We start from the raw sequence: 21,132 nt of genomic DNA, 5'->3' as shown, positions 1-21,132 counted from the left end.
TAAAAAGTAGATTATACTGTAGCTTATGACAATAATATTAGCTTTGATCATAACATGTTATTTTATATATATATATATATATATATATATATTATATATATATATATATATATATATATATATATATATATATATATATATATATATATATATAATTTTTTTTTTTTTTTTTTTTTTTTTTTTTTTGCTGTCAAGTCTCAATTCCTTCATTATTCCCATCATCAGGTTCTGGACTGTTAAACTCGACTGCAGTTCATTAGTTGCAGCAGTGTTTTGAGTTTCTTCTGTCAGACTGAAAGAAGCTTTTGTTCCTCGGTTTGTTCTGCTTCAGTGACACTAACAGTCCTTAATGATACTGACATTATGGAGACTCTAAAACTGATTGATGAGATGTTTTCTCACCTGAACTCTTGACAGTGTATGTGACTGAGGTCTTGACTTGATCTCTGTGAGTAACTTCACATCTCCAGTCTCTGTTGTGATCTTCATTCAGGAGTGTTGTATTCAGAGAGATGATACAGTGATCTGATGAGGATGATATCTGGAGTCTGGAGTCTGATTTAACACCAGCCTGATTCACCCAGAACAGATGAATTCTCTCAGAACTGACCAAATCATGACAAGGGACTCGAGGATATGAATACAGCCGACAGAAGAGAGTCACAGAGAGACCTGCACTGATCTCAGTGTGTGAGGATGAGACTGAAACACAGAATAACACACACATCACACACTCTTCAATCATCAGGAGACATTAAATCAAGAATCTGCCCTATTTAAATTGACCACATAATTATAAAATTACCATGAAGAACATGCAGATAAACACCAGCATCAGTTCCTTGTTTTGTGTGATTCACATATTGTCTGCAGATGTAAGATCCGTAATCTTCTGTTGAGATGTTCCTGATGTTCAGAGAGCAGTCAGACTCCAGACTCAGTCTCTCATGTCTCTCTATGTCTTTGTCCTTGTCTTTATTAATTTCCCCTAATTTAATCAGTTCAACTGCTGCTGAATGACTGAATCTGTTATAGTTCCATGTAGTTGATGTACAGTCAGGAAGAGCATTATTACAGGACAGAGTGACATCTTCACCAGAACTGATGAACACATGAGCATCATCCACTCCACTGATACCTGAAACACAAGTTCATCTTATAATTCTGTTATATATTAATAAATGAAATGTAATTGTATGCAGATGTAGACTGAACTCTTTCACAGGAGTTTAAAGAGCGTGTAGAAGTGTGTTCACCTGTGAGAAGTGAAGAGAGAAAGATCAGTCCCAGCAGACACAGATGATTATTATCAGACATTCTCTCTGTCTCTCAGTCTTTCTCTTCAGTATATGATCTCAACTCTTTCTTAAAACACTATCAGCTCTTCCTGTGTTTGTTCACTTCCTCTGAACTGACAGACTGAGTGTTGAAATGCTGCTAAAGTTGCTAGTAACAGTATGCTAGTCGTAATGGAGAACTGAGATCAGCTCAGTTTAGTTGTTTCCACCTCAACAGGTCAAACTTTTCCTCCAAGAGCAGAGCGCTGACTGATGTTAGTGTTGTGTTGAGCTCTGCTCCTTCTGTGTTTCTTATGAAAAGTGTAAATCTAACCATTACCACTAACATGACACAACAGCGATGAGGTGTGAGAGCTGAATATTGTTAACCGCACTGACTCATCTGACTCACACACATCTGCTCTGAACTAGATCTACAGCCTTTTCTGCGCATTCCTGTTAATTTCACTTCTTTCTCTGAGCAGATTCCTGTGTCTTGCTTAATTCTAGGAATAAATTCATTAAAGTATAAGTGACGTTTATTCATGACGATTTTTGAATTCTTTGAAAGGAAAGATCTGAGTATTCATTTTTCTGAAACTGATGTAGAGGCAGTTTTTATAGAAATTCCAAAATGTGGGTGTTTTGGGGGTCAAACTGTAATTATTGGTTGCATTTATCGACCACCTGATAATGATATTGACATTTTAAATGAGGCTTTGTCCTCTATGCCAGAGATTATAAGTGTTAAGAATAGGACTTGCATTCTTCTTGGAGATTTCAACATTGATCTTTTGAAACATGAATCAAATTCCTCTACTGAGTTCAATTTATTCTCATTATTTCTATCCACTTATTGATAAACCAACAAGGATAACATGTTCATCGGCAACCTTAATTGACAATATACTAACTAATCATTTTGTAGATTCAATCACATCAGGTGTAATGCTTACTGATATTTCAGACCATCTTCCTGTATCGCTGTTTTTTACAAAATTCTCAGCAAAAAAAAGTTAACCTATAGTATGAAACATCGTAGACTTCTAAATCTGTTGAATCTTTTAAAAGTTCACTGGCCGAGATATCATGGAATCAGGTTCTTCGGACATCAGGATGCCGAAACAGCTTATCAGACATTTATGAATATATTTTCATCTTTGTTTAAAAAATGTTTTCCATTGGTACAAAGCAGAAGTAAAAACAGGAATATTTCTAAGCCATGGTTTACACCTGCATTAAGAAAATCTCCATTCCTAAAAATAAGTTATATAAAAAATATCTCATTAGCCCCACACCGTTAAATATTGCATATTATAAAAAATATAAAACAAATTTAGCAAAGTTCTAAAAGCTGCCAAGAAAAAATATTTTTCTGAAAAGTTGCGAAATTCATGTGAAAATATAAAAAAAAAACTTGGAATGTTATTGTTACAAAACACGCCAGGTTCCACCTCCACACAATCACGGCGCACACCCTCACCTGAATTCTAACCATCACCACCTGATCCTCATCACCTGCCAGCCATCACAGCACTATAAAAGCCACACGCACCCAGCCATTGTCCGGTCACGTTTCGCGACAAGATCATTAATCTGCCGCTAACTATAAGGACTAACTCCTCTTTATCTTCTCTCCAAGGATATACTCTAAGGATTACTTCGCCTTCATCTTCTCTCCAAGGATTATTCCCGAAGACTCCTCTAAACCCCAACGGTGTGTGTGTGTGTGTTCACCTCCTTCCCGGCACGGATCCCAACTCCCATCCACTCCTCACTACCTGCTCCTCTGCTTGTGTCTTACAATAAACATCTACTTCATCTGTTACTCCTCTGTCTCCGAGTGATCCATAACAGATGACCGGACCCGCACCGAGAGACGCAAGCATGAGCCTCACGGACCCCTTCCAGGAACTGGTTGACGCACTCCGTCGGACACTCATGTCAGCACCCGCATCACCACCACCAGCGAGCACTTCCGCTAACCCCGTCATCTCTCCTTCACCTGCCGTGCACGCCAGTCCCATGGCCTGGCCAGCGCCCTACTCTGGTTCGGCGGAGGAATGCAGCAGTTTCCTGCTTCAGTGTTCACTGGTACTGGAGATGCAACTGCTCTCATATCCAACGGACCGATCCAAGGTAGCCTTTATAATTTCCCAGTTACAAGGCAAGGCATTGCAGTGGGCAGACTCTCTCTGGACCCAGAATAATCCTGTAACCCATATATTAGAATAGTCATATTCTAGCTTCATCGAACACTTCTTGGAAGTTTTCGGCAAACCTCCCTGGGACTCCTCAATAGGTGAGAAACTTTACAACTTAAAACAAGAGAAAATGTCTGTCAATGATTATGCCTTGCAGTTCAGAACTCTGGCGGACTCCAGTGGGTGGAACGAACAGGACCTGCTCACTACCTATCGTCAAGGACTGGATCCCAGAGTGCGGTTGCATCTAGCTGCATACGAGGATACCATCGGCCTCGAGTGATTCATCCAGCTTGCCATCCGCTTCGCCACTCATATGCAGTCGTTCTTAGAAGAGCACCAGGGCCAGGCGCATTCCTCCACACCGATCTGCCGACCAGAGAACGTCAGCTCCTCAGAACCAGCCAGCAAACCCAAACTGGTTCCAGTTTCCACCCTCCTCGATTCTGGGTCAGCCGGCAACTTCATCTCCGGCGCCCTCTGCCGTCAGCTCAGGCTCCCTACCACGGCCACGCCAGCCACTTACCAAATCCACACAATCACCGGCAGGCCACAAAGCAAGAAATATGTACGCCACTGCGTGGGCCCTATCTCTCTTCAAACTGGACTCCTTCACCACGAGGACATCCATCTGCTGTTCTGGAGGATTCCACCGCTGACGTCATCTTAGGGCGCCCATGGTTGGAGCAGCACAACCCGGTGATCTCCTGGAAGACCGGAGAAATCCTGAAGTGGGGCGAAGCCTGCTTTCAATCATGTATCTCCGGCTGTCCTGTTCCAGCGGAACGTCCCCCCGAACCACTACCAGTCTACTCCACATCTGTTGAAAGCCCTGTCGAGAACCAGTCCATCTCCATACCCAAGTGCTACGCCCCCTTCAGCGATGTCTTCTGCCCTAAGCGGGCCTCCAAGCTGCCTCCACACCGGCCGTGGGACTGTGCTATAGATCTGCTGCCGGGTGAACCAGTGCCAAAGGTACGGATTTATCCCTTATCCTTCCCCGAGGAGAAGGCCATGGAGGATTACATCAGGGAGACGCTGGCGCAAGGATACATCCGCCCATCTACCTCCCCTGCTGCTTCCAGCTTCTTCTTCGTGGCCAAGAAGGATGGAGGGTTAAGGCCATGTATCGATTACAGAGCCCTCAATAAGATAACTCAAAAGTTTCATTATCCTCTTCCCCTCGTCCCAGCGGCCCTGGAACATCTCCATGGTGCCATTGTGTTTACCAAGTTGGACCTCTGCAGCGCGTATAACCTCATCCGGTTACGTGAGTGGGACGAGTGGAAGACCACCTTCATCACCCCTACTGGCCACTACGAATATTGCGTGATGCCGTATGGACTTGTAAACGCCCCCTCCGTATTCCAGGATTTCATACACGAGGTGCTCCGGGATTTCCTTCATCAGTTCATCCTAGTCTACATCGATGACATCCTGATATACTCCCGGAGCCAGGCAGAACATCAACGCCACATTGCGGAGGTCCTGCAATGCCTGAGGGACTACCAACTCTACCTAAAAGCAGAGAAGTGTACATTCCATCAACCCTCAGTGCAGTTCCTTGGATATACCATCGACCGCAGTGGCATCCGGATGGACGAGGGGAAAGTAAGCGCAGTCAGGGACTGGCCCATTCCTAGCACCATAAAGAAACTACAGCGATTCCTTGGCTTCGCCAACTTCTATAAACGATTCATTCAGAATTTTAATACTATCACCAGTCCGCTTACCAACCTCCTTCGCCAGAAGCCCAAGTCCCTGTCATGGACTCCTGCCGCCACCGAAGCTTTCCAGACCTTGAAGCAGGCCTTCACGACCGCCCCACTCCTTGTGCATCCAAGCCCGGACTTACCATTCGTTGTGGAAGTGGACGCATCTACCACCGGAGTGGGGGCGGTCCTATCCCAGCAGCAGGGGACACCCAGCCACCTCCATCCATGCGCCTTCTTCTCCAGGAAACTCAACCTGGCGGAGGGAAATTACGACATTGGCAATAGGGAGCTACTTGCCATCAAGCTTGCCCTGGAGGAGTGAAGACACTGGCTGGAGGGAGCCAAACATCATTTTCAAGTACTCACAGACCACAAGGATCTGGAATACCTTAGAGCAGCCAAGAGACTCAATCCCAGACAAGCCCGCTGGGCGCTACTCTTCACCTGCTGCCAGTTTACCATCACCTACCGCCCTGGGGCGAAAAACATAAAGGCAGATGCTCTGTCCAGATGTTACGCACCTGAAGAAAAGTTGGAGAACCCCGAACCCATCCTTCCGGACAAGGTCATAGTCGCCCCTATAACCTGGTCTGCAGAAACTCTCCCTCCAGCCGAGGGCCCCAACAACACTCCGCCGGGTTGCCCACCAGGTCTCCAATACATCCCTAGGACACAGCGCACTCCTCTCATCCACTCCACCCATACATCACCTGGCACTGGTCACCCGGGGGTCAATGGAACCCTCTCGTTGCTACCGGAACACTTCTGGTGGCCCAACATGGCCTCGGATGTCAGAATGTACGTGAGTAGATGTACCAGCTGCGCCATGTCAAAAAGTCCTCGCCATCTACCATCTGGCAAACTTCATCGTCTGCCCATTCCCAACCGCCTGTGGTCACACCTAGGGGTGGATTTAATAACGGACCTTCCACCCTCTGATAACAATACCTGTATTCTGATAATTGTGGATAGATTTTCTAAAGCATTGTCTTCTTCTTCTGAAGTTTCTCCCTACTGCCATGGAAACGGCGGAACTAATGTTTAACCATGTCTTCAGGTACTTCGGCATTCCAGAGGACATTGTGTCGGATCGGGGCCCCCAGTTCATCTCCCGGGTATGGAGAGCGTTTCACTCCCTCCTAGGTGTGGCCATCAGCCTGTCCTCCGGCTACCACCCGCAGTCCAATGGGCAGACGGAAAGAAAGGTCCAGGAGATCAGACGCTCCTCCGTACCTTCTGTCACGGCCACCAGAACTCCTGGAACCAATTCCTGGGGTGGGCCGAGTACGCACAGAACTCCCTCCGTCAACCCACCACCGGATTCGCACCCTTCCAGTGCGTACTCGGCTACCAACCACCTCTATTCCCCTGGTCTGGAGAGCCCTCAGATGTTCCCGTGGTCGACTATTGGTTCCGGGAGAGGGAGAGGGTCTGGGACGTGGCCCATCACCAACTGCTCCTCTGCTTGTGTCTTACGATAAACATCTACTTCATCTGTTACTCCTCTGTCTCCGAGTGATCCGTAACAGTTATAAATGAATTATTTAAAAAAAATAGAGTAATTCCAGTTCAGTTATCCGATGGTATCAAGAATTATCAAAACCCCATCGATATAGCAAACGGTTTCAATGATTTCTTTGTGAATGTTGGTCCTTCACTGGCAAAAAACATTGTGAATACAGGAAAATTTATTTCACAAATTTTTGATTTGCCTCATCCTTGCTTAAATTAATTTGATCCTCCAACTCCAAATGAAGTGCTTGAAATCATACTAAAGATGAAGGACACAGCTCCAGGACATGATGAAATTGGAGCTAGTCTCATAAAGAAAGTAGCTTCCTCTATTATTGAGCCTGTAACATATGTTCTCTCTTTGTCACTTAAAACAGGCGTTGTACCAAGAGATCTCAAATTAGCTAAAGTAATTCCCTTGTTTAAGTCTGGGAATTCACATTTATTTAACAATTATCGACCTATTTCAGTCTTACCTTTCTTTTCTAAAATACTTAAACTAGTTTATAAAAGGTTATTAAACACTTGACAGAAAATGTGATCTTATATGATCACCAGTATGGCTTCACAGAGAACATGTCTACAGAAATGGCTCTTTTACAGTTTGTCGACAAAATTACAAAAAATCTGCATGAGAAAAATAATACTATTGGTATATTTCTAGACTTGTCAAAAGCATTTGACACAGTAAATCATAATATTCTTTTAGCAAAATTAGAGAATTATGGCATTAAACATATAGCCTTAACTTGGGTACAAAATTATTTGGAAGAGAGAGAGAGCAATTTGTTTATTTCAACAATCTGAGCTCAAGTAGGGAAAACTTTTATGTGGGGTACCACAGGGGTCCATTTTGGGACCTCTATTATTTCTAATTAATATCAATGTTTTAAGAATTGTTTTGTAAAAATGTTATGCCACTCATGTTTGCAGATGATACATGTCTACTATTATCTCATTCTAACATTGACACATTGATAAGAGTAGTAAATGAAGAATTACAAAATATTTGTAAATGGTTTAAAATTAATCAACTCTCTCTTAATATACAATAAAACTAACTTTATGATTTTTAGCAGGACATAGAGGTATCAATTGGATGGTTTAAAAGTTGGCCAAGTGAACCAAATAAAATTTTTAGGTGTCATTGTCGACCATAAACTAACCTGGAAATATCATTTCCAGCATGTTTGCAGAAAAATAATGAAATCTGTTGGTTGGGGTACAACATGCCAAACATATCTAAATAAGATTTTATTAATAAAAAATAAATTCTTAAGAATTATGAGCAATTCAAATAGATTGTCATCATCTGCTCCGCTTTTCATAAAATATAACATTTTGACAATATTCAATGTTAACATCTATTGCATAAATACCTTTATGTGCAAGTATGTGTATATGACAAATATTATGCCCAGAGTTTTTAATAACTTTTTCATGTATTCTTCGGATGTTCATGCCTACTCCACAAGGCGCTGCAAAGATTTTTATCTTCCTTTTTGTAGAACTACAGCCAACCAATCTACACTGAAATACAGAGGGCCTTCCCTCTGGAATCATTTAGACCCTGCTTTAAAGACTAAAACCACTCTAAATTCTTTCAAAAGAGAGCTGAAAATAATGTTAACATATAAATAAGTTTATCTTGGTAATTTGTTTATTAAAATGTTCGATGTACTGATTGTAATGTCTTGCTTGATCATATAATTTTAGGTTCATTTAATGAGATTTTGGGGAGGTGGTTTTATAAGACCTTATGGTCTTCTCACTCTCTCCCGCACAGCAATTTGTTTTCTTTTTTTCTTCAATGGATTTGTAAAGTTGTATTTCGAATGTTATATGTGCAAATAAACCTTCAAACCTTCAAACCTTAAGTAATAAAACTGGGTTGTTACTGAAAAGGTATTCACTATCAATGTCTTCCTATTATTGTTCTCATACTAAGAATAGTAATATTGATTATGCCACAGACAGTAAAGGCGGTCACACACCAGACGAGAAGCGCAGCGTCGCATTGTGTCACATGTAGGACAACTCGAAGTATCACACACCAGACACACACATTTTATAAGCTGGAGCTCAATATCGAATCAAGTTCTGACCCAGACAGGAAGCAAGTGTAGTATGGAGTACCTCAAGGCTCAGTACTAGGGCCGCTACTCTTCACGATTCATATGTTACCCTTGGGAGATTTCATCAGAAAACATGGTGTTAGCTTTCACGATTATGCTGATGATACTCAGCTCTATATATCTTCGTGGCCCGGTGAAACACACCAATTTGAAAAACTAATGGATTGAATAGTCAATATAAAAAACTGGATGACAAGTAATTTCTTACTGCTAAATTCTGAAAAAACAGAGGTGTTAATTATAGGACCTAAAAACCCAGCTTGTAATAACCTAGAACACTGTCTAAGACTTGATGGTTGCTCTGTCAATTCTTCGTCATCAGTTAGGAACCTAGGGGTGCTATTTGATCACAATCTTTCCTTAGAAAGACACGTTTCTAGCATTTGTAAAACTGCATTTTTCCATCTCAAAAATATATCTAAATTACGTCCTATGCTATCAATGTCAAATGCAGAAATGTTAATCCATGCATTTATGACCTCAAGGTTAGATTATTGTAATGCTTTATTGGGTGGTTGTTCTGCACGCTTAGTAAACAAACTACAGCTAGTCCAAAATGCAGCAGCAAGAGTTCTTACTAGAACCAGGAAGTATGACCATATTAGCCCGGTCCTGTCCACACTGCACTGGCTCCCTATCAAACATCGTATATATTTTAAAATATTGCTTATTACTTATAAAGCCCTGAATGGTTAAGCACCTCAGTATTTGAATGAGCTCCTTTTACATTATAATCCTCTACGTCTGCTACGTTCTCAAAACTCAGGCAATTTGATAATACCTAGAATATCAAAATCAACTGCGGGTGGCAGATCCTTTTCTTATTTGGCGCCTAAACTCTGCAATAACCTACCTAACATTGTTCAGGAGGTAGACACACTCTTGCAGTTTAAATCTAGATTAAAGACCCATCTCTTTAACCTGGCATACACATAACATACTAATATGCTTTTAATATCCAAATCCGTTAAAATATTTTTAGGCTGCATTAATTAGGTAAACCGGAACTGGAAACACTTCCCATAACCCCCTTTGTACTTGCTACATCATTAGAAGGATGGCATCTATGCTAATATTTGTCTGTTTCTCTCTTGTTCCGAGGTCACCGTAGCCACCAGATCCAGTCTGTATCCAGATCAGAGGGTCACTGCAGTCACCCGGATCCAGTACGTATAGATGGTGGATCAGCACCTAGAAAGGACCTCTACTGCCCTGAAAGACAGCAGAGACCAGGACAACTAGAGCCCCAGATACAGATCCCCTGTAAAGACCTTGTCTCAGAGGAGCACCAGGACAAGACCACAGGAAACAGATGATTCTTCTGCACAATCTGACTTTGCTGCAGTCTGGAATTGAACTACTGGTTTCATCTGGTCAGAGGAGAACTGACCCTCAACTGAGCCTGGTTTCTCCCAAGGTTTTTTTCTCCATTCTGTCACCGATGGAGTTTCGGTTCCTTGCCGCTGTCGCCTCTGGCTTGCTTAGTTGGGGACACTTCATCTACAGCGATATCGTTGACTTGATTGCAAATAAATGCACAGACACTATTTAACTGAACAGAGATGACATAACTGAATTCAATGATGAACTGCCTTTAACTATCATTTTGCATTATTGACACACTGTTTTCCTAATGAATGTTATTCAGTTGCTTTGACGCAATGTATTTTGTTTAAAGCGCTATATAAATAAAGGTGATTTTGACTTTGACTAGCTGTGCGCCATTCTGAAAAAATCTTTAAAAATCTTCTTTTTCAAACTCCTTCTAGATCATTGGTTGGACTTTTAGCAACACCATTTTTGTTTAACACATTGACAAATTTGATGGCATAAAAGCCAAAACGATTTTATCTCTGGCAATGCTTTAGAATATTGACACCAAACTTTAGGCCCATCCCAGTCATGGGCACTTTAGAGCGTGTATGTCACAGGAAGTAACACTTTCCTATTCCTAAGTTCATTTACTTAGAAATTACATATAATTTGGTAGTAAAACTGAAATAATTGCACATTTTATTGGTGCAAAGATGTATAGCCGATTTATGAAGATGCATGTATTTTTGTACAATCACTTAATTATAAGCACCAGAATTACTGAACACGGTCACAGGGACTACTAAACAGACACTCAGATGTGCATACACCTGCATTTTTACAGCACTGTGTGTTTTTCTGTCCTCTCAACACTGATGTTTGTCTCTCGTCTCTGAGTTCTAGTATTTTCAGAAGTGTTTAGCTGCTGGCTCTGGGAACTCAGTTAGTTTGACTGCACTGGTTTAACGCACACAGATCTGAGATCAATCTCTGAACACAGTTTGAACGGATGCTGACTGAGCCTGGTCTTTTAAATAAACTAGTTTTTCTCAATTTCTGTAACTGATAAAGTTCTGGCTCCTTTGCCTTGCTTAGTTGGAGACACTTGACTGATTACACAGACACTATTGAAGAGAGCTGAACTAGATGATGACATCACATTATCATCAATGAACTGACTTTAGCTAAAAATGACTGTTTAATGTTGTCTTCTTGCATTATCAACACATGCTTTTCCTGGTTTACACTATTAAGTTGCTTTGACGATCAGTATTGTATGAAGTGTATTATTAAATAAAAATTGAAAGTCATGCTGTGAATTCTCACACATTCAGATAACAGTTCCTCTTCTTTCATTTACTGGCTAAAACTCAAATTCTTTTCTTTTGTACAAATGTTTGCTGTAATTCATATACATGTTCACTGTTAGTTTCATTGGACGAGTGTATCTAAAGTGTTTATTTCATTGATTTTATGTGAAGCAGGGCTCCTCATCCACACATCTGTCTGAGAGTTTGAAGTAAACCCAAAGACCTTAATTAATTGATTCAGGTCCATTTAATTAGAGCTGTAAAGTGATTTTCCAGGAGCAGGGATGAGAGCACACGAGAGTACCCTAATGTGTTCTTGATAGATTATACGTCAGATGCACTTGTTGCTTGCTGGCTTTTCCCCTGCTGTTGCTGCTCTGATGGACTGATATAGAGGAGCAGAAGATTAACCCTAACCTGACCGTCAGTCAGTCCCTAAATGAATCATGAGTTAGAGCTTAGGCTCCATGATGCTGTAAAACACATTACAGAGGAGAGTAATTTGCAGATGTTCATTGATTCTGTCCTTGTCCTGCACGTCTGTGATGGCTCTTTGGGAAAACTATGTAGTGCTGGTCAAACTGTCCGGAGAGTTAAGAGAAGACAAATCAAGATCTGCCATGGAGAAGGCCAGATGTAGGGTCATTTGTTCTGAAATTTGTGATTTTGTGGTGGATTAATTGTAAGTTGAACACTGGAACTTAGGCTCTGAATGGAGGATTTAAGTTTTCTTGGTACTTTTCTAGAGTTAAGTCTTTCTTAAAATACTTAAATTTTTTCCCAGCTACTGTTTCAGCTACCCAAAATGCACAGTCTGAAAAGCAGAGCTTCCTTTGACATTTAATTCACCGTAGCAACCCCTGTTGGATGCTTCAGAAACCTTGATTATTTCACAATCACCATGTTGAACTCTAACCATATACACAAAAGATTTATAATTGCTTCTACATGTACTAAGGATATGTATGAAACAGTAAAATAAATTGTGAGCTCTGTACTTTGGCCCCCCTTTTTTAATTTATTTTAAGTTTTATTCATTAATAATACTTTCCCGGATGGCTCACAATCGGAAACAGCAGGAGTTGTCCTCGTTGGCTTCTCCAATTAAGGAGAAATCCAAGCCACCAACCACGGGCGATATTGTGGACAAGATAGCAAACACTGTTGTGCACTTCGAGGACATTTTCAGAACCGAGTTGACGGCGATGCGGAAAGAGTTCGCTTCTCACATATCAGTTGTTCAGTCACTATGCTCTAAACTGGATCTTCTTACAGGGTAAATGAGAGAGCAAAAGAAAGATTCATCAGATCCCATTCATCCACAAAACTATCAGTGAACTTCATTTGGACATTTGCTATCTAATCATAATTTGTGCCAGCAAGATTAATTTTTAATGAGCCGAAAATAATGCATGTCACAACATTGTTTATCAATTCGCACTGGCTACCAATAGCTGCTCACATAAAATTTAAGGCATTGATGTTTGCCTACAAAACTACCACTGGCTCTGCACCCATTTACCTTAATTCATTACTTCAGACTTATGTGCCCTCTAGAAGCTTGCGTTCTGCAAGTGAACATCTTTTTATTTTGCCATCCCAAAGAAGCACAAAGTAATTTTTACGGACTATTCGACAATCTGAAACTATTTCTCCAATAATTATACAGAATATTCATCATCATATTTGTTTGTTTGCAGATGATATCTTATTGTTTTGGGAGAAGTGTAAAACATTCTATTCCTCATCTGTTGAATTTATTTGACCGTTTTGGATCTCTCTAGGGGTTTAACGTCTACTTCCCCTCAATTCCAAAATTGATTCCATTTCCCTTTCTATACCTATTCAATTGGTTCAAAACTTTAAGTACTTGGGAATAGATGTTTTTCCTTCCCTGCAGGAAATTCTCTCAAAAAACTATAATAGCAATAATAATTTGGGGGCAGCTCTGGCCTAATGGTTAGAGACTTTGACTACTTACCTGAATGTCGCCGGTTGGAGTCTCAGTGCTGGCAGGAGTTGTAGGTGGAGGGTAGTGAATGAATAGTGCTCTCTTCCTCCCTCAATACCCATGGCCCTTGAGCAAGGCACTGAACCTCCAGTTGCTCCCCAGGTGCTGGATCTATAGCTGCCCACTGCCCCGGGTGTGTGTTCACGGTGTGTTCACTTCTCACTGCTGTGTGTGTACACTTGGACGGGTTAAATGCAGAGCACCAATTCAGAGTATAGGTTACAAATGTCAGGACTTTCACTTTCACAAGTATTATAGCCAAAGTATCCACTGATTTGGAAAACTGGTCTCGTCTTCCTACTTCTCTTCAGGCTTGTATATCGGTGATTAAAATCATTGTTCTCCCTATTTTCTTTCTTCTTGTTCTCTCTTTTCTTCCATGATTCCTATTGCTCCACAGGTTGTCTACTGGAACAATCTTGATGCATGTGTTTCACAGTATATATGGGATGGGAAACACGCTTGTATTAAACTGACTACCTTACAATGAAGTCGATTAGATGGAGGTCTTTCTGTTTATCCGTATAAATTGAAGCCTCGTATTTTTCCTGGGGTTCCGCTTAAGCAGAGTAAATATCGGTTTGGTCCCATAGTAACCCACCTCCTCTCCACATTTATTGTCCGCAATGGACTCATAATAAAGTAGACAGTCTGGAGATACTGTATCTATGATGATAGTGATTTACAATCCTTCCAGAATTTCTGAACTCAGTGTTATCTACCAGGCACCTAATTTTTTTAATGTATTTATGCATTAGATCGGCCCTGCGGTCATATAGGGTGCCTTGGAACTATCAACTGCTTATTCAACCTTTGCACAAATTAATCCTTCCCTCTGAGGAATCTCCCTCCCCTCTTTCAATTATCTATCTCTTTCATATTGAGCATTCATTCCAATCTTTATCTGTTACATCTGTTTAAGCTAAGAATCTTAATGAGGAGGTGCATGTTTTATTTTCAGATCAGGTATGTGGAAGGTTTAAATTGTCTTCTAAGAACCCTAACCACCACTTTATTCATTGGAAATTGCTGCATAGGGTTTACTTGACCCTTGACCTTTTTATATGAATCTGTCATCTTCTCCTAAGTGCAATCTCTGTGCGCAAGGACCTTTAGGCACATTTTTTAACTTTCACCTTTTTGGACTTATTTATTGGATACTGAGATATGTTTGACTCCATACCATTTTTTTCAAGAATGATTTTTGGGACCTCACCTTGTCGGTCAAAGAAAGATGTTTACTGTTAGCTGCTCTCACAGCAGCAAATAAGGTTTTAGTCAACCATTGGAATCCTCCTCACCATGGACAGACCACAGACGTACTTTATTTTGAAGTACACCAGGGGGTAGGACGGGTTGGGATGGGTTCTAAATTTGCACAAGTTGCTTTTTGTGTCATACTACTTTTCCCACAAGAAAATTTCAATAAACAGATGTTAACAAAAATAATTATGATAACTCTCTTCAGCTCTTTTGTTCCAAATCACCTGGAGAATAAGAACATAAAGAAGAACAGCTAATGCACCACCACTGCCAACCATCACAATTACAATCACTAATGGAAAGAAAGTCACAGAGGGAAAGAGAACAGAAAAACACACTAAGTCAGATCACATTAAAAACTTTCTTCAAATAAACTGTGTTTGATCATGACATTGTCTGCTGGAAAACAGTTTAATGGACCCATATACAGTTAATTAAACAAGTACAAAGTTAACAAAACATGAAGAGTGCTTGAAATGGACATGGACCAAACAACATGATACATAACATCAAAGCTAGACAAGGCATAATGAAAACATGAGGGCTATCTATACAAGGACTAATGACTAAACAAGAAAGTAATCAACACAAATAACCTATCAAAATATGACATGAAAAAAAAGCTAAATAAATTGTTCAAAATGCACATTACAGAACCATTTCAAATCTTCGTTTATGTCTAAAATTTTTGTAAACTTTTGTCTCAATGCAAAATGCAGAAAAGGCTCAATGCAAAAAAAGAATTATATATATATATATATATATATATATATATATATATATATATATATATATATATATATATATATATATATATATATATAAGAAGAGGCCCCACTATAGCACAGAAACTGCACTTGTTAAAATTACAAATGACTTTCTTGCATCAGACCAAAGCTGCATCTCATTGCTAGTTTTACTTGATCTTAGTGCTTCGTTCGACACAGATCAACATAGATCATCACATTCTCATAGATCTATTACAAAACTATACAGTTATTCAAGGGAAGGCTTTAAGATGGTTTACATCCTATCTGTCCGATAGCTACCATTTTGTTTTTTTTAAATGGGGAGTCATCTCAGTTATCACCAGTGATGTATGGAATGCCACAAGGATCTGTCCTAGATCCTCTGCTATTTTCAACATGCATATTGCCCCTTGGTAATATTATTGGTAAATACGAAATTAGTTTCAATTGTTATGCTGATAATACTCAACTATATATCTAGTATGGTAGCCCATACTCAGAATTGGTGCTCTGCATTTAACCAATCCAAGAGCACACACACAGCAGTAAGAAGTGAACACACACCCAGAGCAGTGGGCAGCTATATATCCAGCACCCAGGGAGCAACTGGGGGTTCAGTGCCTTGCTTAAGGGCACTTCAGCCATGGGTATTGAGGGTGGAAGAGAGCACTTTTTATTCACTCCCTACCACCTCCAACTCCTGCCAGCACAGCACTAGTCCAGCTCTCTAATCATTAGCTCACTGCTGAGACCAGATGAGACCAGATGAAACTTCTAAATGATCTAAGCAAACAGAGAGTATTAAAAATGTAAAAGACTGGATTACCAATCATTTTCTACTATTGATTTTGGATAAGACAGAGATATTACTTATTGGACCAAAAAACAGTAGAGAGAATCTTTTTGATAACAATTTGCAACTAGATGGATGTACTGTTACTTCCTCTACAGTCAGAAATCTGGGTGTTATATTAGACAGCAACTTGTCTTTTGAAAATCATATTTCCCTTGTGACAAAAACTGCATTCTTCCATCTTAGAAACATTGCCAAGCTACGAAACATGCATTCATGACCTCTAGACTGGACAATTGTAATGCACTTCTAGGTGCTTGTCCTGCTACTTCGATAAACAAGCTACAGGTAGTCCAAAATGCAGCAGCTAGAGTCCTTCCCAGGTCAAGAAAATTCTGCACTGGCTACCTATTAAGTTCCGTATCAGTTACAAATGATCATTACTTACCTATAAGGCGCTAAATGGTTTAGCTCCTGCATACCTAACTAGCCTTCTACCATGCTACAATCCTTCAAGCTCCCTAAGGTTGCAAAACTCTGGACTTTTGGTGGAACCTAGGATAGCAAAGGAAGGTTTTTTTTTTTTTTTTTTTTCATTATCACATTTGTCTCCCAAACTCTGGAATAGCCTTCCTGATAGTATCTGGGATTCAGACACAGACTCTCTGTTTAAATCAAGATTAAATACATCTCTTTAGACTGGCATTCAAATAATGCATCTCATAATATTGGACTGCATTTATATCTCATCAAATGTTCATTATTATTCCTTAGCTTGGGTTGAATTTTTTTTATTTTTTTTATTGGTTGGAACAGTTACGCTATTTATGTCTCTATTTGCTTTCTCTATTGACATCCTGTGGTGACTAGGATTTACACAAGCTTCAATCTGCATCCAGCCCACAAAGTCATAAGATGACCGAACAACTAAAAAGAGATGATGCAAACACCTCAGAGGACCTCAGATGATGCCATCTTTGAAACAACATTTTTTTTCTTCAAGTTTGATTCCATCATATGATCATTGCTGTTAATAGCGTTCATCGTCTGTTTGATTATGACATTAACTGAATTTTACCGCACATTTCTGCCATATGTACATCAGTTTGAGAGTCACTACCACGACTGGGGAGTAACGAATTATTATAACGATTTATAATACAAAATAGTAGTAACTGTATTTCATTATAATTACATTTTAAACAAGGGGTAATCAGATTACAGTTATATACAAAATGTATTTTAGATTACCAAAGTGATTACTTTTACAGTTTTCATTCAGTTAACAGATCCAAACGAATCATGCATGAAATAAAAGTTTATAAAGTCAAATGATAGCTTTATGTGCTTTCCAGATGAATTTGAAGTCTTTATTCATCTGAAATTTTCAAGAATAGATCATCTTTGGCGCGATAATGCGAGTTCATGTTCCGATTCACGAACAGATGATTATTTTGAGTCAGTCTTTTAAAATAATCATTTATTTTGTTTAATGAAACCAGCGTGGACACCAATGGTTCACAAACTGGATAGATCTGAGGTGTCTTTCCCAAAAGCATCATTAGCGATCTGTGGTCGTTAAATATTGAACTATAATGACATTGCTTGCGACTATGGGAAACGAGCCCTATGGGAAATGTAGCTTGTACATTTTAAAAGTAACCTTCCCAGTCCTGGACACTACTGACAAACTACTTCTAAATATACTGTAGAAACTTATTTTCTTTAAAGCTGCTTTGTAACAATTTGTATCGTGAAAAGCGCTATACAAGTAAACTTGAATTGAATGTAAGAATGTGTTTACCTGTGAGAAGTGAGAGAATGAGAGAGAATGATCAGTCCCAGCAGACACAGATCACTCTTATCATTATTATTTCTGACAGTCATTCAAGATCGTTTGCAGATTCTAGAGTTGAGATTTTGAGACTGACACACAATTTAACCTTCTAAAGGAAGGAAGAGAAACTGCCAACAGAGTTCATTCCTATCAGTCAAATCTGGGTTTAGTGTTGGTCTGTGCTCTACTTTGGTCAAACTAGTACTCACACTCAGCAGTAACATGTTTCCAAAGCCTCAACAGTGAGATCACTGCTCTGAAAACACTGCAAGAAACATGTAGTGTCACACTGGGTGCCAACCTCACCACCTTGAGCCATCTTGCACAGTTAAAACTAGACAAAAGTTCCCGCAAAGATGTGAATACAATACACAGACTATGCTAAGTCCACATTGGGACACATTAAACACACATTTTCAAATCTTAACCAGTTTTAAAACTGGTGGAGCCCAGTGACTTGAGGACATTGAGCATCATAATCCTCTGAATGCATCACAGCCACAGGCCTAAAGTGTATGCAGATGTTTGAATGTTTAGTTCTCTCCTCTAATAATAATTAAACAGGCTTTTCATGTTGAACGTGCTGTGACTCCTCTGCATCAGCACAATCTCGCTTCTGAATTGTGAATAGCAAAAATACATCATAAACAAATGTTTGAATATTATTGCATATAAAAACAGCTGGTGACTCTGGTGAGATAGAATTTGCAATATATATATATATATATATATATATATATATATATATATATATATATATATATATATATATATATAGCAATAATAAATGTATGTGTGTTTTCTTAATCTCTCCTGTACCTATAGTAGAACTGTTAATGTCAGAGTTTATTGATACTGCTTTCTTTCCTAATTTAGCTCTGGGAACATTTAAATATCGGGTTCGGTACCCATCCCTGCTTAATGGTTTGTCCAAAAATCACAAATCCGGTCTTTTACGATTTAGTTCAACATATGAGTGTGTTGTTCTGAAAGACTGTATTTATCACCATCAGCTGCTCTGAAAGTACTCACAGTGTTAGGTGAGATTGTCACCTTGTGCTCAAACATATCATTACATTTATAAACCTGCTAATAACCTTATCATGACATAGGTCTTGATAGTCCGGCCAAGAACAAAGATATAAATCTTTGTCATAGTAGATCAAACTTTCCTTTTCAAACTTCTGATTTTCACCAAATTTAATCATATTGATTGTATGATGGCAAGGTGTTTATGAGGCTGTATCTCTGCATGACTTGGGCATGTTTACGAACGTTATGTGTTTCATTATACATTATATTATCATCACAATTTGGACACAGCACCACCTTTTGGCCAAAAGTAAAAAGCACTTAAATCATATTACTAGTGACTGCTCTATACAATGATGCACTCTGAAACCTGTTTTCAAAAGTTTCAGGCCCCCAAAATTGTTTGCAATTTCAGGCCCCCAAAACGCTGTCTAATAAAGGATCAAAATGCATAGAAATGTTTCCACTGTTAGTTGGAGTCATGTAAATTGCGTGAGTATTCACACTTATTAGTCCAAACTGGATTCAGAGGTGATCGGTTCTGCCTGGGATAAGATTTATTCTTCATAACTTGAGAATGTGGAGACACATGAACGTGACGTGACAGAGACCCATACTCAAAATTTGTGCTCTGCATTTAACCCACAACCTTAGGGTTAGGAGTCAAACTCTCTAACCACTAGGCCATGACTTCCCCACATACCTGGGGTTATGCTGTCTAAACACAGCGGTGAAGAAGTAAGCATAGTTTGAAAGGCTGCTGTTCAGCTGTAACGTACACATACACCGATCCAATTTAGACAGCTGTAGCACTTCAACGGACAAAAACACACACACAATTGTCTAAATACACATTTTTTTGCGAGTTACCTCATAAACATAGAGTTATAAAGTCTAAAATGACTGTAAAGAGTTTAGAGAAAATAGGTTATGTGTCAGATCTGCATCATGTGCATCAGGTTTTAAAGAGACAGCGCTGCTTTTAAAGTAAAAACCACTAAAGTCTGTCACTGATGTAAATCAAAGAACACAAGAAAAAGAGACATCACTTGACTGCTCTAGTCGCTGATTAACTTTTGTAGCTTAAATATAGGAGAATCTCTATAGTTTATGTAAAGATTGTTTTAAATCACTTTATATTTCAGAGCCTATTAAACATAAAAAATAGCGGCTTTCTATTATATTGTAATTAATAATAATTAATAGGCTAGGTAAAATTGAGGGAAAATGCATTTAACAGAGAAACCAGTAGCAGTATTGGAATCAATACTTCATTAATAATAGGTTACTTAGTCAAAATATACCATTAAAAACATGCGTTATTGCTGTTTCCACATTAATCAGGAGGTTCGATGTGAAATTATGACAATATAAAAGTGTTTAATCATGATTAATTACAAAAAAAGTGATTAACTTTTTTTAATTGATTGACAGGCAACACTAATGTCAACCTTTAATAGATTTTAAAATTCAATTTAAGTTCTAATTTTATAGGTCCCCCAGAAAGAGATCCAGATGGCCCCCATCAAATGTTCTGTTTGATAATCCGGCCCTGAAATGAAGCTAATTAAACAGCCTTACTCTAATCTGTTAACATGGGTGCAGAAAACAATACGCACCACATTCACACTGCAAACGTATGCGAGTATGCATCTCAACGTTTCTTAGGGACAAATAAACACAACAAATAAACAAAACAATTATATTTGTTTGTTGTTTTTTATATCTTTTAAGACAAAGTCAAATTAAAAATATTGTATGTTTCCTCATTGTAGTAGTAATAACTGTTTTTTGCAAAAAATTGTTTCATGGCCGGTTAGAAAATAAATAAATAAATAAATTATATAATTTGCAGATGTGGCAAAAAGTTAGTTTTGGGCCCTGTTCCCAATCCTTTAAGAGTTGTAATGAGTCGTCCACTGAACAGCAAGTTAAAGATGAACCCATGTGCAGCTTTATTTATAAAGTGATACAAAATCC

The 21,132-nt window shown here is 39.2% G+C and overlaps 1 protein-coding gene across 1 annotated transcript; it reads right to left on the bottom strand.

Annotated features, from left to right (window-relative positions):
- Nucleotides 1-402: 402 nt before the first annotated feature.
- LOC113094619 (uncharacterized) lies at nt 403-1,564 on the bottom strand (the record flags this gene model as incomplete). Its single annotated transcript, XM_026260214.1, has 3 exons — nt 1,257-1,564; nt 806-1,138; nt 403-702 (listed from the first exon to the last, which is right to left on the bottom strand). Coding segments are annotated over exons 1-3 (694 nt in total), but the record flags the coding sequence as incomplete, so codon positions are not given.
- Nucleotides 1,565-21,132: the final 19,568 nt, after the last annotated feature.

Source organism: Carassius auratus, unplaced genomic scaffold (genome assembly GCF_003368295.1).
Source record: "Carassius auratus strain Wakin unplaced genomic scaffold, ASM336829v1 scaf_tig00215412, whole genome shotgun sequence".
NCBI classification, from domain to species: Eukaryota; Metazoa; Chordata; class Actinopteri; order Cypriniformes; family Cyprinidae; genus Carassius; species Carassius auratus.
Note: the sequence above shows the minus strand (reverse complement) of the source record. Positions and strands in the feature narration are given on the sequence as shown.